The following is a 12,078-nucleotide window of genomic DNA, read 5'->3' on the forward strand; positions in this document are numbered from 1 at the left end:
CTGAATAACCCCAATGTTCCTGTTCATATACATGACGAGTGAATGTAAGGCACTGACAGCAGCCATTTCTTAAAACAAGACAGCAGCTGAACTATGAGCATATTTTCACAAATTCCCTGCGAGCGTAGCAGGAAGATGGCAAAGGCTCTGGCACACAATCTACAGTCTTGGTACTCCCATGAAATGATCGGTTTCCACTGATCGTTTCATGTCATTCACCTTACACACGGCCAGCAAACAGAAAAAGTTGCAGGACTTGATCGCAGCCGGGCACTGCGCACGTGCATTGCGGCCAATATGCATGTGCAGTTCATCGATAATTGCAAATTTGCAGCCATGACACCAGGTCTGAATCGGGCCCATTGAACCTTCCCCCATCCTTTCCCAAATATAACCAAGCAATAGGAAAATCAGTAAATAATAAATATAAATATAGAATTACCTTACTTAGGATGCTTTCTTGCTGTGCTGGGGAAAAACCTGATGAATGCAGGGTAAGTCCACTTTTCAAAGCCATCAACAGCTCACGTGAATTCATCTCGTAAAACGAGTTTGCACTGACGCCTGAAACCAATTCTCCCAGTTGACTTATATTCGAAAATGTTAAAACCTGTGATCAATACAGAACGTTAAAGCAGTAAATCTAAGCAAATATATAGATCCTGATGGCTTAAATCTTCCAGAAATGCACCTAAAGCGAAGATTCATGAACTATATTATACCAGGATAGTCCTGTAAATGCAGTTTAATGTCACTCCCATATTAAAATGGTGATCCTGATTATATATTCCACATTAACCCCTTCAGTGGTATATTTTTTTTTTAAGGTAGCGCTCCCCATAGACTGTCACACAGCTGGGTTGGGGGGACGCGCCACCGAACAGCCGGAGCCGGCTCTAACCAGCGGCAATCCTGAGAATTTTCCGGGCTTGCCAGTCTGGGCACTAAGGCATAGCCCGGAAAATTCTCAGGATTACCACTGAAGGGGTTAATGCACTCTATGGGGTAAAGATGGGAGTTCTATTGAAGATGGGATGTAGCCCACAGCAAGCAATCAGATTATATCTATTATCTTCGAAAAGGCATAGCTCCCAACTGTCCCGACTACAGCAGAACAGTCCGCTAATTGTCCTTTCCACAAGTGGCGGTGTTCTGTGGGTGGGGGGCACTTGAGGGAGCCGGAGATCTCTGCCTCTCTGCTTCTGCAGAGCGGTCAGTGATCCCTGCAGTGATTCCGTGCTCATGCACAAGGCATCTTTTCAGTGCAGGGAGGGAGCCGGGGCTGCCCAGCTGCCCGGAGAGCACTGGGCCTGCCTCCAAAGTGACTAAATTGGGAGGTATGGTGAAAGGCCATGCCCCTTCTCACCAAGGCTGTGCCCACTCACCCAGTACTTCCGCCCCCTTTCGGAACAGGTCTTGAATTTAATCTATCAAAAAGTTTGGAGGAATGTAGAAGGTAATAAATAAGAAGTAGAATCTGATTGGATAGGGCAACCACCTTCAATAGAACTCCCATCTAAGTAAATGTACCCCTGTATATTCTGTACACACCAGTCAGTTCCAGTTATTACATTATTACCACTGGGATGACAGTGCTGATAACTTTTTTATTTTTTGTTACAATTACATTCTTGGTCAGGTCCGAATTCGCTCTCCTGGCCGATGTTCGGGGGTTACGCATGTGTGATTATGTGCGCGTAGCAAACGCCTGTAGCGAGGTTAACAGTCACTGGGATGTTCACTCAATAGTGGGGGGAAAGGGGGTGGGCATGGGGCATAAGCAGGGAAACAGGCAGAAATTTATAGAAATGCTCAGCGTATCCTTGCGAAAGCAGGTCACATGACCTCAGTGCCCAGCCCTAATTAGTCGGGAAGCGTACACTAGAGAATTCAGACCAGGCTGACTTTTCTTTATGAACAGTCGATGATGAGCGACCATCGAATGATTTCTCCTCCTCGCGGCCGCATTTGAGTGAATGTGTATGTGAACACATCCACTGGCATGCTAGTGCAAGGATTAGCTCAGCGGGGGGGGGGGGGGGGGGGGGGTGTCGTTTGGCAGGGCGGCGTTTACCTGCTTGTTAGGTTCTCAAACTCGGTCCTCAGGACCCCACACAGTTCACGTTTCCCAGGTCACCTGGCAGGTGCACAGGTGCATTCATTACTCGTTCACACATTTTAAAATATCCACAGGTGATGCCATTTATTTCACTTGATTCTGTGAGGAGACCTGCAAAACATGCACTGTGTGGGGTCCTCAGGACCGAATTTAAGAACCTGTGATCTAAAACATGTGCTATCTCTGTCTGCCTGCTACTGAGGTTGGCTTCCACTCCTCGACACTCCGGGATACTCCCACTAGATGGAACTGTTCCGTATGGTCGCTGTCCAGTTACCTGCCGGAAGTAACCAGAGTGGTATACTCAGTCTGCACTTGCGATCAGGTCCATGTAAGTATCCCTGATTCTGTGCATGAGCTGTCAACAATTTCCAGCATGCTGGAACATATGCGGTCTGCTGAAATCTGGGCAACCCAAATCTACTCGCGTCCTACTCAGAATCAGGCCCTATGCGTGCACTCAGGTTCATATTAACGCCCATGTGCAGCCACCACATCCACCATTTTGCATTCCGCAGGCCTCCCCCTACTTATTATGTGGTCGGCGCCATCTTCCCAGTAGTATCTGATAAGGTGGCACATGCACAGAATATAGCAAAGGCTCTGAGTAGGGCTGGCCATCGGTGCAGTCGCCATCGATGTTTACCATCAATGATGATACTGCAACCAGCCATCAAAAGTAAAAAACTATGTGATGGATGACCATCGATGTTTTACCTATCAAAAGTCATCAATTTTTTTTGACTGACTGGTCCGTGGGCCAATCAGAACATGTGGGAGGGGATTTAGGGTTGTCGGTGGGGTGGAGCTATGCTCTCTGTCTACCTTAATGAAAAAAACATCAGTTTAGCTGAGTGAAACCATCTGGTTCTCCCCCATCGATGGCAAAAGTATTTGACATCGGTCGTAACCAATCAATGATTTTGAATCATCGATGGTCGATGGCCATCCCTATGCCAGAGTCTTTGCTTTCAATGAGCGGCATCATCTTTCTAAAGATATTACTGGGAAGATGGCACCTACCAACGAGAGATTTGCTTGCAGGCATTCATTACAAGTTCCAGCTCAGTTCAGATAGCTGTGGTGGAGCCTGGTGATGGACAAACCCATTGTGATTGTTATCATGCTGTTATGTGTTCTTTATCACACTTACCTTCTCGGAATGGAGAAACTTCCTTGTTAAAACCATAATCTGGCTCTTGGTCAACCCTGAGACTTGCTGGAGTGTAAGGATAGCACCCTGCACAGCTTCTGGCGATAATGATTCAAGCTGGGATATGGTCAGTCCAACCACAGCATCTGACAGAGACCCCAGACTCTCCTTCAAAGTCTGGTTTAAAGTTGCAATTTGCAGGAGCTGAGACTTCAGCTGCAAAGAGCCAATCAGTAGTTTATTAGTGCTGATGCTGAATTGATATTAGTTTTACTTTATATTCAAGTAAAAAAAAAATTTAGGCAACAACTAATAGGAGAATGGACCATGATTCAGTTTCTGACAGTGGAATGGAAAATCTACAAAAGCCTGTATATATACCGGCAGCTTGCTGAGGTGCCTTCCCCAGACCAGTTAGGCACACAGACAGAGAAGCAGCATGGGCGGCACTCAGAGACTTAAAAAATCCTTTATAAATGCTTTATGGCATTGTGGTCAAACACCAACACCATCGTTTCCAGCTTCTGCGCATCCTCAGGGTATGGACGAGCAGACCTGAGGACGAGCAGAAGCTGGAAACGCTGGTGTTGGTCTTTGACCACAATGCCATAAAGCATTTATAAAGCATTTTCAAGTCTCTGAGTGCCAACCATGCTGCTTCTCTCTCTCTCTCTCTCTCTCTCTCTCTCTCTCTCTCTCTCTATATATATATATATATATATATATATCTCAATGATATATATATATATCTCAATGATCTTTTTGGAGATTGCTGGCACAGTGCGCTCTGCTGTCCTGCCATAGTGGGAGACTGATACCTGGGATTTTAAAGCCGGTTAAATCCCGGGTTTTTCAAAATCCTTGGTCAATTGCCGTTGCGCAGGACCTGGGATTTTAGTGAACTATAATCCTGGGTAGACTCTTTCAGACATACGCTAATCCCAGTATTATGCGGGTGCACGTGAAAAATCATGAAAGGGGTATAAATAAGGGGAGGTAGAGCATGTAGCCACTCTACTGTCTTTAAAAAAAAATATTTCCGTGAGCCCTGCACCAACATCTTAAGCCCCATACACACAGGGCGATGGGGCTTTTGTGCTGAGTGACATGCGGCAGCATGAACGCTCAGCACATGTGTGCTAAGCAGTGTGCTGAGCGTTTGTGCTGAGTGTGGCTTTACTTATTTTTTTAATAGGCAAAGCCCTGCGACCTGGGGAATGCCAGTGCAAGCACTGGCTTTCCAAGCTGATGATACCGATGTGCGGCGCCGTGCATTGGCATTGCTGCAGGGCATACGCACGGAGCGTGCTGTACTCTTTTTCTAAGTGATCTAGTGAGATTGCTTAGAGGCTGTGTATGCCCCTTTACATCAATGATCTCTATATAAGCTTCTGTATAACATATGTTCACCTCAAATATATACTGTATATAGAATAATATCCATTTAGGAATTGTAGCAGCCTCAGTGACAGACTTACGCAGGTCTGTAGGGGGAATAGTCATGTAATAGTAGCTTGTCATCTTAATTTGATGCTTGTGACGTAGAAGAGTCTGACTTATCCAAACTGGATGGTAATATTTAACCCTTTGAGTGCCAACATCTCTGTGAGCAATGTGCAAAATATCCGCTTAATGCCAGCATCGCTCACATTTGTTATATAGATTCAAATATAAATTGTTGTGTAAAAAAAAATATATTTCCTATATAAAGTAACATTACAGGTCATTATGATGAATAAAAATGTTTGCTTAGCAATTTTCACACTTATTTTGACAAATTAATTTGGCACTCAAAGGGTTAATTAAGACGTAAGCAAATATACATCCCCCACCCTAGAATTGAACCCTAGAATGTTCAGGAATTCCTGATCAGGTTACATAGATGTGATGGGTAAACCCATTCCCATGGCCAAGGTCATGCAAAAAAACTCTATTTATTGCAAAATGTATTAGTATTGTTTCAATCATACCGACTCAACCGAAACTTCTGTGAGACTCCCAATTTTTGAAGTTGTCCCTCACACCCCCAGAATGATGGGAACCCCTCCCACATTTTGCCCACTTCGAGTGGACAGAATGGGGAGCTAGCACGCAGCCCAGTAGAGGGGGCAGGGCCTAATTATGCATTCTGCAGTAACTGCGTCAATTAGACCCACTCTTATGCAAATTTTGCACCAATCGCAGCATCCCTATGGGTACGCTCCTTATGACACAATTAGCTCGGGAATGTTGATATAAAAGAAAACATCTACTTGCAGCCTTTATATGTATATAAAAGTCACAAAATGCAACAAAACGAAAACCATATCCATTAGGGGGTCAGCATGTCATGTAATTAACAAAGTACACAAAGTAAAATGTATAGTTTTATAATCTATTACAATCTATTACACATGTCCAAATATAACATGTTATCATCTTTATTACTGCCTGAAGTGTTTGGGCTTTGCATTATACATGAGTACGTTTCGCAGGCATTACGCCATCAGAATAAGGATAGAATAAGAATACTGTACACGCACCTTCTGTACATCAGCATGGAAGCCCCGCAGCTGGTTGCACTTAATCATCTGATGCAATAACGCTTTAGCCATAGTAGAATCAAAATCTTGTACATCATCGTAGAAGCAGACCAGCAATCCCAGCCTATGATTGACAGCAGCAGGGTCACCATTGTACTCATACATGACCAGAATGCTTAAAACTACATCAAAGAGCCTCAGTAATCATCCTTTACAATGATTTCATTTCCGTTTTATAATCCACACCGAAAATGTAAATTCGAACCACTATATGCGAGCAGGGGGCTAGCGCTGATAATGCTAGGCCTGAGGCGAAGCTCGGGTATAGTGAGATTCTCATGTACAGTATTGTAAGAGGTTATAATGGAAAGGAATGTAGCAGGAGCAGTTTATTATTAGATGGTCTTCTACTTGTCATAGGCCAACTCAAGGAGGGCATAAAGGTGCCTGGAATCTCCCCATTAGAACAGTGTACTATCTTATTTGCATAGGACAGTGTTATCTGTAGGCCCGGCTGATACTAGGATTTTTGTCACCTGGAGTATCACAATAACCCAACATTTATTTTTTGTTTTAAACACAATTTGGTAATTGTTTTTAAAATAAACATTGTTTAAACCATCGATGGGCAGAATATTGTGCCATTGCACATTACAACCTTTCTTTTTCCCAGCTGAGGGAAGCGTAGGGTGGCTTCTTGTGATTTTCCAATGGCTACTAATCTGCAGCTGTAGAGTTTGGGGTACCGCCAGGTCGCCCATTCACCAGGGATAAGCTGCATGCGGTGTTGTAACTATAAATCAATTTCCTCCCTCTGCCCCACCAAAAAATCCCTCCCCCATCGTACCTGTTTGGCCCCCCATGGTACCTGTTTGGTACCATTGCCAGGGGATTCCCCCTACATCTTCTGCAGGTCTGCAGTCACATCTGCCACATCCCCTGCTCGCTGTCTGGTTTTCTGCTCTTTGCCAGGGGCTTCTGCCCTTCTGGCAACCACCACCATGAGCTTCTCAGGCCTGCCCTCATTAAAAATATTTCAACATTTTGTGAGGGGCATGTTCAATGGGGGCAGGCCCAGGCACAACCATAGGCAAGTATCCATTGCAGATCCATTAGTGGCATAGTAATAACCCCCGCAAACCCCCAGCATCCACAAGCCACCCATCACCTCCAGGGACTATTGCTGCACCACTGGCTTAATGGCAGGCATAACGGGAGGGAAGCAGGAAGCAGAGTAGAAGTGAAGTTCTATCCCAGATTGACATAATCTGGAAGCCACACACTGGGTGCTTCTGTAAATTGTGACCATGTCAGGGAAAGCCCAACCTGATGTGGTCACATCTAACGCGACCACATCCAGCAAGTGATTCATAGAAACAGAATTGGTAAGGAAAAAACATGTAAACGTTAATCTTAGTAGTCAAAGGTGATAGCTTTAATAGATGACTATACTGAAAAACATTGCAATATATTCTCCAAACATGTCCTACTGCTAGGACACAACACCAAGCTCAGCACCTAGTTTGGCCATACATATCGCCAGCTTGAGGTGAGTGATCCTTTACAGCATTACTGTGCATAGAAGATGGCCACAAATAAAGGCGTGAGGCTTTTTTAGTTGGATTATCAATATTACTGGCAAGAAAAATATTTTTACTGTATGTCTTGCATATTATTAACATGCATTCTTCCTAGATCAACATTAAACAAGTTAGTTCTCTGTAGGGTGTACTCATGTCCAAATGAGTTCTTGAATGTTAAGGAGTGCTTACAAGAGTACTGTCGTGACTTAGCCGCTCTCCAGAAAGAAAACCTGCCCTGTGTAAATTTGTGAGTGATTTGCGAATGGATTGCTATTCGCTATCCACTTGCAAATCCATACACAATTCATGAACCATAAAATTGGTATTTCAGTCGATGCAAAAGTAAGTCTGACCTTACGTGTCATCTGCGACAGAGGCGGGCGGATTGTGCCCGGCGATGACATCACAGGCCCTCCGTTAAAATTCCTGGAAAGGAGCCTGGGTACTCTTTACCTAGCACGGCGCCCACGATCTTGATCGTGGGCATCGTGAGGTAAAAAATCGTGTCGGTCGCGTCGTATGCGGGCTAAACATGCCCGCACGCGACGCGATGCTCACGATTTCCCATTGAAACCCATGTTAAACATGGACATCGTGTCGGTCGCGTCGCGGCCGGCTATAAATGTGCACACGATGGCCGCGACGCGATGCCCACGATTTGCCATAGGAATTAATGTTAAAAGACCCGATGGACAAGATTTTAATGTTAAATGGCTCAATGGACCCGATTTTAGCATAGGAAACAATGTTAAATGGGCCTTAGAGCCCAAATAATGACCCTGAACTCTGAAATGGCCCCCCCAATTTTGTACGCCACCCCACGATCAACGTGAACCCGAAGCGTGGCGAGCGCAGCGAGCCCGCGAGGGGCGGCGGTACGCGTCCTCCGACCTTTTCATACCCCCACTATCCACGTCGGCGTGGAGTTGAGAATAGAATAGTGTGGCGAGCGCAGCGAGCCACCGAGCCCGAAGCGTGGCGAGCGCAGCGAGCCCCGCGAGGGGACGCGGATACCTTCACAGGTAAACGCGTCCCCTCGCGGGCTTCACAGGTGTCCGCGTCGCCACGGACACCTGTGAAGCCCGCGAGGGGACGCGTCTAGCTGTGAAGGTATCCGCGTCCCCTCGCGGGGCGCGCTGCGCTCGCTACGCTTCGGGCTCGGTGGCTCGCTACGCTCGCCACACTATTCTATTCTCAACTCCATGCCGACGTGGATAGTGGGGGTATGAAAAGGTCGGAGGACGCGTACCGCCGCCCCTCGCGGGCTCGCTGCGCTCGCCACGCTTCGGGTTCACGTTGATCGTGGGGTGGCGTAAAAAATTGGGGGGGCCATTTCTGAGTTCAGGGTAACTATTTGGGCTCTAAGGCCCATTTAACATTGTTTCCTATGCTAAAATCGGGTCCATTGAGCCATTTAACATTAAAATCGTGTCCATCGGGTCTTTTAACATTAATTCCTATGGCAAATCGTGGGCATCGCGTCGCGGCCATCGTGTGCACATTTATGGCCGGCCGCGACGCGACCGACGCGATTTCCATGTTTAACATGGGTTTCAATGGGAAATCGTGAGCATCGCGTCGGTCGCGTCGCGGGCACACATAAATGTACCCGCGATGCCCGCGATGGGCGCCGTGCTAGGTAAAGAGTACCGGAGCCTGTTTATGGTGTAGACATTAAAATACCAATAAGGCTCTAAATGACAATTTGACTTCATCACCTGTACAGCGTGGAGATGTTTCTCATATCAAACCCTGATGAATTTATAAGCTCCAGGAACGCGTTTGCCAGGTCCCGTGTAATATCAGACACTGTATCAAGCTGCTTTGTGGCATTGTCGTAACTAATAAAAATCCGAATCTAGGAAAGGAATGGTACACCAGACATTATGCAGATATTATTTTAAATATGATATACACCAATGGTTTATATTCCATATACACAGTGTACTATTCACTCCCCTTCGCACACACACACACACACACACACACACACACACACACACACACACACAAGAGCACACAGCTACACTAGCATTGCACTGTGGGGGTGGGCAGTATGACAAGTGGGGCAGTACTGACTAGATGTGGGGGGATGGAGGAGTGGGTATGAGCAGCGTCGGCTCTTACCTCTGCGGAGGAGGGGGGCTGCCACGATGCCCCCCCTTAGCTGCCACCGCTGCTGTACTAGTGCTCCCTGCTGCTGCTGCCGCAAATCCTGGTCCCAGCCGCTGGTACCTGGCACGGGGCAAGCGCATGCTCAGTAGCTTCTTACCTACTGCGAATGCGCTGCTATGGGCTGCTTTTGCAGCAGCCTTCAGAGGCATATTCAGGTTTGTGGTACTGCGCATGCGCAGAACCCATTTTGGGGGCTGCCCTGCAGCTGTGAATAGAGAGGCATCTCGGAGGGAACAGAGGATTTCACCTGGTTGGGGCTGCAGCCCTGTAGCCCATAGGTAAAAATCAACACTGGGTATGAGCCCCCCTGTGTTATGTGTCTCTAATCTAATGCTAATCACGGGTTTACATAATAAACCTTTGTGAACAATTCTACACACATTCTCCACAGTACAACATCTGTGTGAGTTTAAATTTACTACGAGGGGGGTTCTATGTCACAATGCAGCATTTCATAAAATAGTGTCTAATACCCCTTGCATCTTTGCACAAAATTAAAGGGTTCATGCCGGTTTCTCGCTGGTTCAACCCGGTAATTCATGCAATGTGAAAGGGGTTACCGGTTACAGCTAACCGGTAGCAACACAGCAATCGAAACAGGTAAGGAAGAAGGGTTCTTACCGGTTCGTTGCAGTGCAGTGTGAATGGGTTAATCGGTTTGAGCGACCCGTTTCCCGTTCACACTATGGAGGAGGCAGTGCTTGGAGCAGCGCCAGCTCTAAGCACTGCCTCCTCCCCTGCCCCCTGATGACGCTCCGCCCCAACAATATTGCCGGTTCGCTGATGCGATCTGAACAGGCCGCACATGCAGGGTCGAACTGTGACTGAACCATTTAAAAGTCCCAGTGGGCCCTGCATTCCGGTCTGAAAGCAGTATAACATGTCACTCTAATAAGTTACTACTAACAGATTTATATGGGAAATGTTCTGTATTTAATTAACTGTACATGTAATTATGTAATGGCCTTATACAGGAGTTGACTAAATAGAATACATGTTCATTCCTAATTGCATTGCACAAAATTAAGTATATACAGAAGATATTAATATGATAAATTTGGGGACAGTTTAAAAATTAAAAGAATCCAGGTACTGAATACAAATCATTCTTGCCTACTTTTGAAAACGAGTTTCAGGGAGATTATAGTTGGTAGTAGAATTTTGCAAAGCACCCCAATGAGGGGGCGTGTCATACTCCACCCAAAGGGTGTGTCTAGTTCCACATATAGAGAGATTGTGAAAAGGGATTGTCGATAAGGAACTTAGAAGTGTGGGTGTGTACTTCTACATCTAAGAGGAATCCTTTAAAATGACCTATATCCAAATGTAGGTGAGCCCCAAAGCAGTTAGTAAGAGCTACTGTACTTGGTAAAGTGCTGGGAAATGGTGCTGATGATTCAATGGAAATGTATCTATCTCTCATTCCTTTTCCCCAAAAAATGTAACAGTGTAATGTGGGCTAGCAACTGTGATACAAATGTGTTCTGTATTACAAGAATATTATATTTTAAACTTCTGTCTTTTACTTACTTCACCGACACTGATTTTCCTAATTTCATCCAGTGGGAGAAGGACCATGAATCTGCCCAGGATCCAGAGGCTCTCTGCAGTCACCCATGATGTGGATCCATTGACATCTGCGCAAATGTAAGGTCATTCATATAATACATAATAGTGTACGCATGAAATATAGTCCAGTTTATGTATAAAGATGACAGTTGTGAGTATTGAGTATGATCTTGTTACAACAAAACCTTCCGTTGATGCCTGTTGAATAGTTAAAACTCTATTAATTAGAAGTAAATAATTAGTCTATTAATTGCACATAAAATCAACCCTCTGCTAAATGTAGCGATGTCTCCTTAAGGTGAATGGATCCGCTGTACAGAAGTAGTAGTATAATGGACTCATTCATCATTCCTACCCTGAAGTAAGCACCATCCATTCATCAGGCTCCGAAAACTGACTGGGGGGACAAACACAGATGACATTAGCCCACTGATTCCTATTGGAAGGAGCTATTGCCTGTGTGTGTGATTAGGGATCCAATTGGGTTCCTCTGCTGTTCTGGCTCTCGCTGTGTGCGGGAGTGAACTAAGATCACACATGTGCAGTAACACTGTACGGCAATGTATGCTGTTGCTGTTACTGGAAAGTTGTACTATTAGGCTCATGCAGAGGCGTAACTATAGCACCGCAGCCCCCGTGGCCGCGGGGGGGCGCTGTGCATGTGTGGGCGCCGGGGGGCTGTGGTGCTATAGTTAGCCCCCTCCCATCCGCCCATCTGCCACCCGGCAATCCGCCGCCCGCAGCCTTACCTGACTTCACTGGTCTTATCCCGGCTCCCTTGCTGGCTTCATTCTTCTGCTAGTGAGACGCACCACAATACTCTGAAACTGTCTGCTGTATGGTGGCGGACATTTTGTGTTGGTCCGTCTCACTAGCAGAAGAATGAAGCCAGCAAGGGAGCCGGGACGGGACCAGCAAGCAAGGTAAGGCTGCGGGCGGGGGGTGCGGCGGGGGGCT

General features: G+C 46.1%; 1 protein-coding gene across 1 annotated transcript in view; it reads right to left on the bottom strand.

Moving 5' to 3' along the window:
- The window catches only part of OTOA (otoancorin), a 79,958-nt gene that overhangs the window by 46,042 nt on the left and 21,838 nt on the right, over nt 1-12,078 (bottom strand). The window contains exons 3-7 of the mRNA XM_083153218.1: nt 11,083-11,189; nt 9,096-9,235; nt 5,795-5,918; nt 3,273-3,488; nt 443-610 (exon numbers count right to left, since the gene is read on the bottom strand). Of these exons, the coding sequence (XP_083009344.1) occupies nt 443-610; nt 3,273-3,488; nt 5,795-5,918; nt 9,096-9,235; nt 11,083-11,189 (755 nt within the window). The remainder of the gene's footprint in view (nt 1-442; nt 611-3,272; nt 3,489-5,794; nt 5,919-9,095; nt 9,236-11,082; nt 11,190-12,078) is intronic.

Source organism: Crinia signifera, chromosome 7 (genome assembly GCF_055691185.1).
Source record: "Crinia signifera chromosome 7, ASM5569118v1, whole genome shotgun sequence".
Lineage (NCBI taxonomy): Eukaryota > Metazoa > Chordata > Amphibia > Anura > Myobatrachidae > Crinia > Crinia signifera.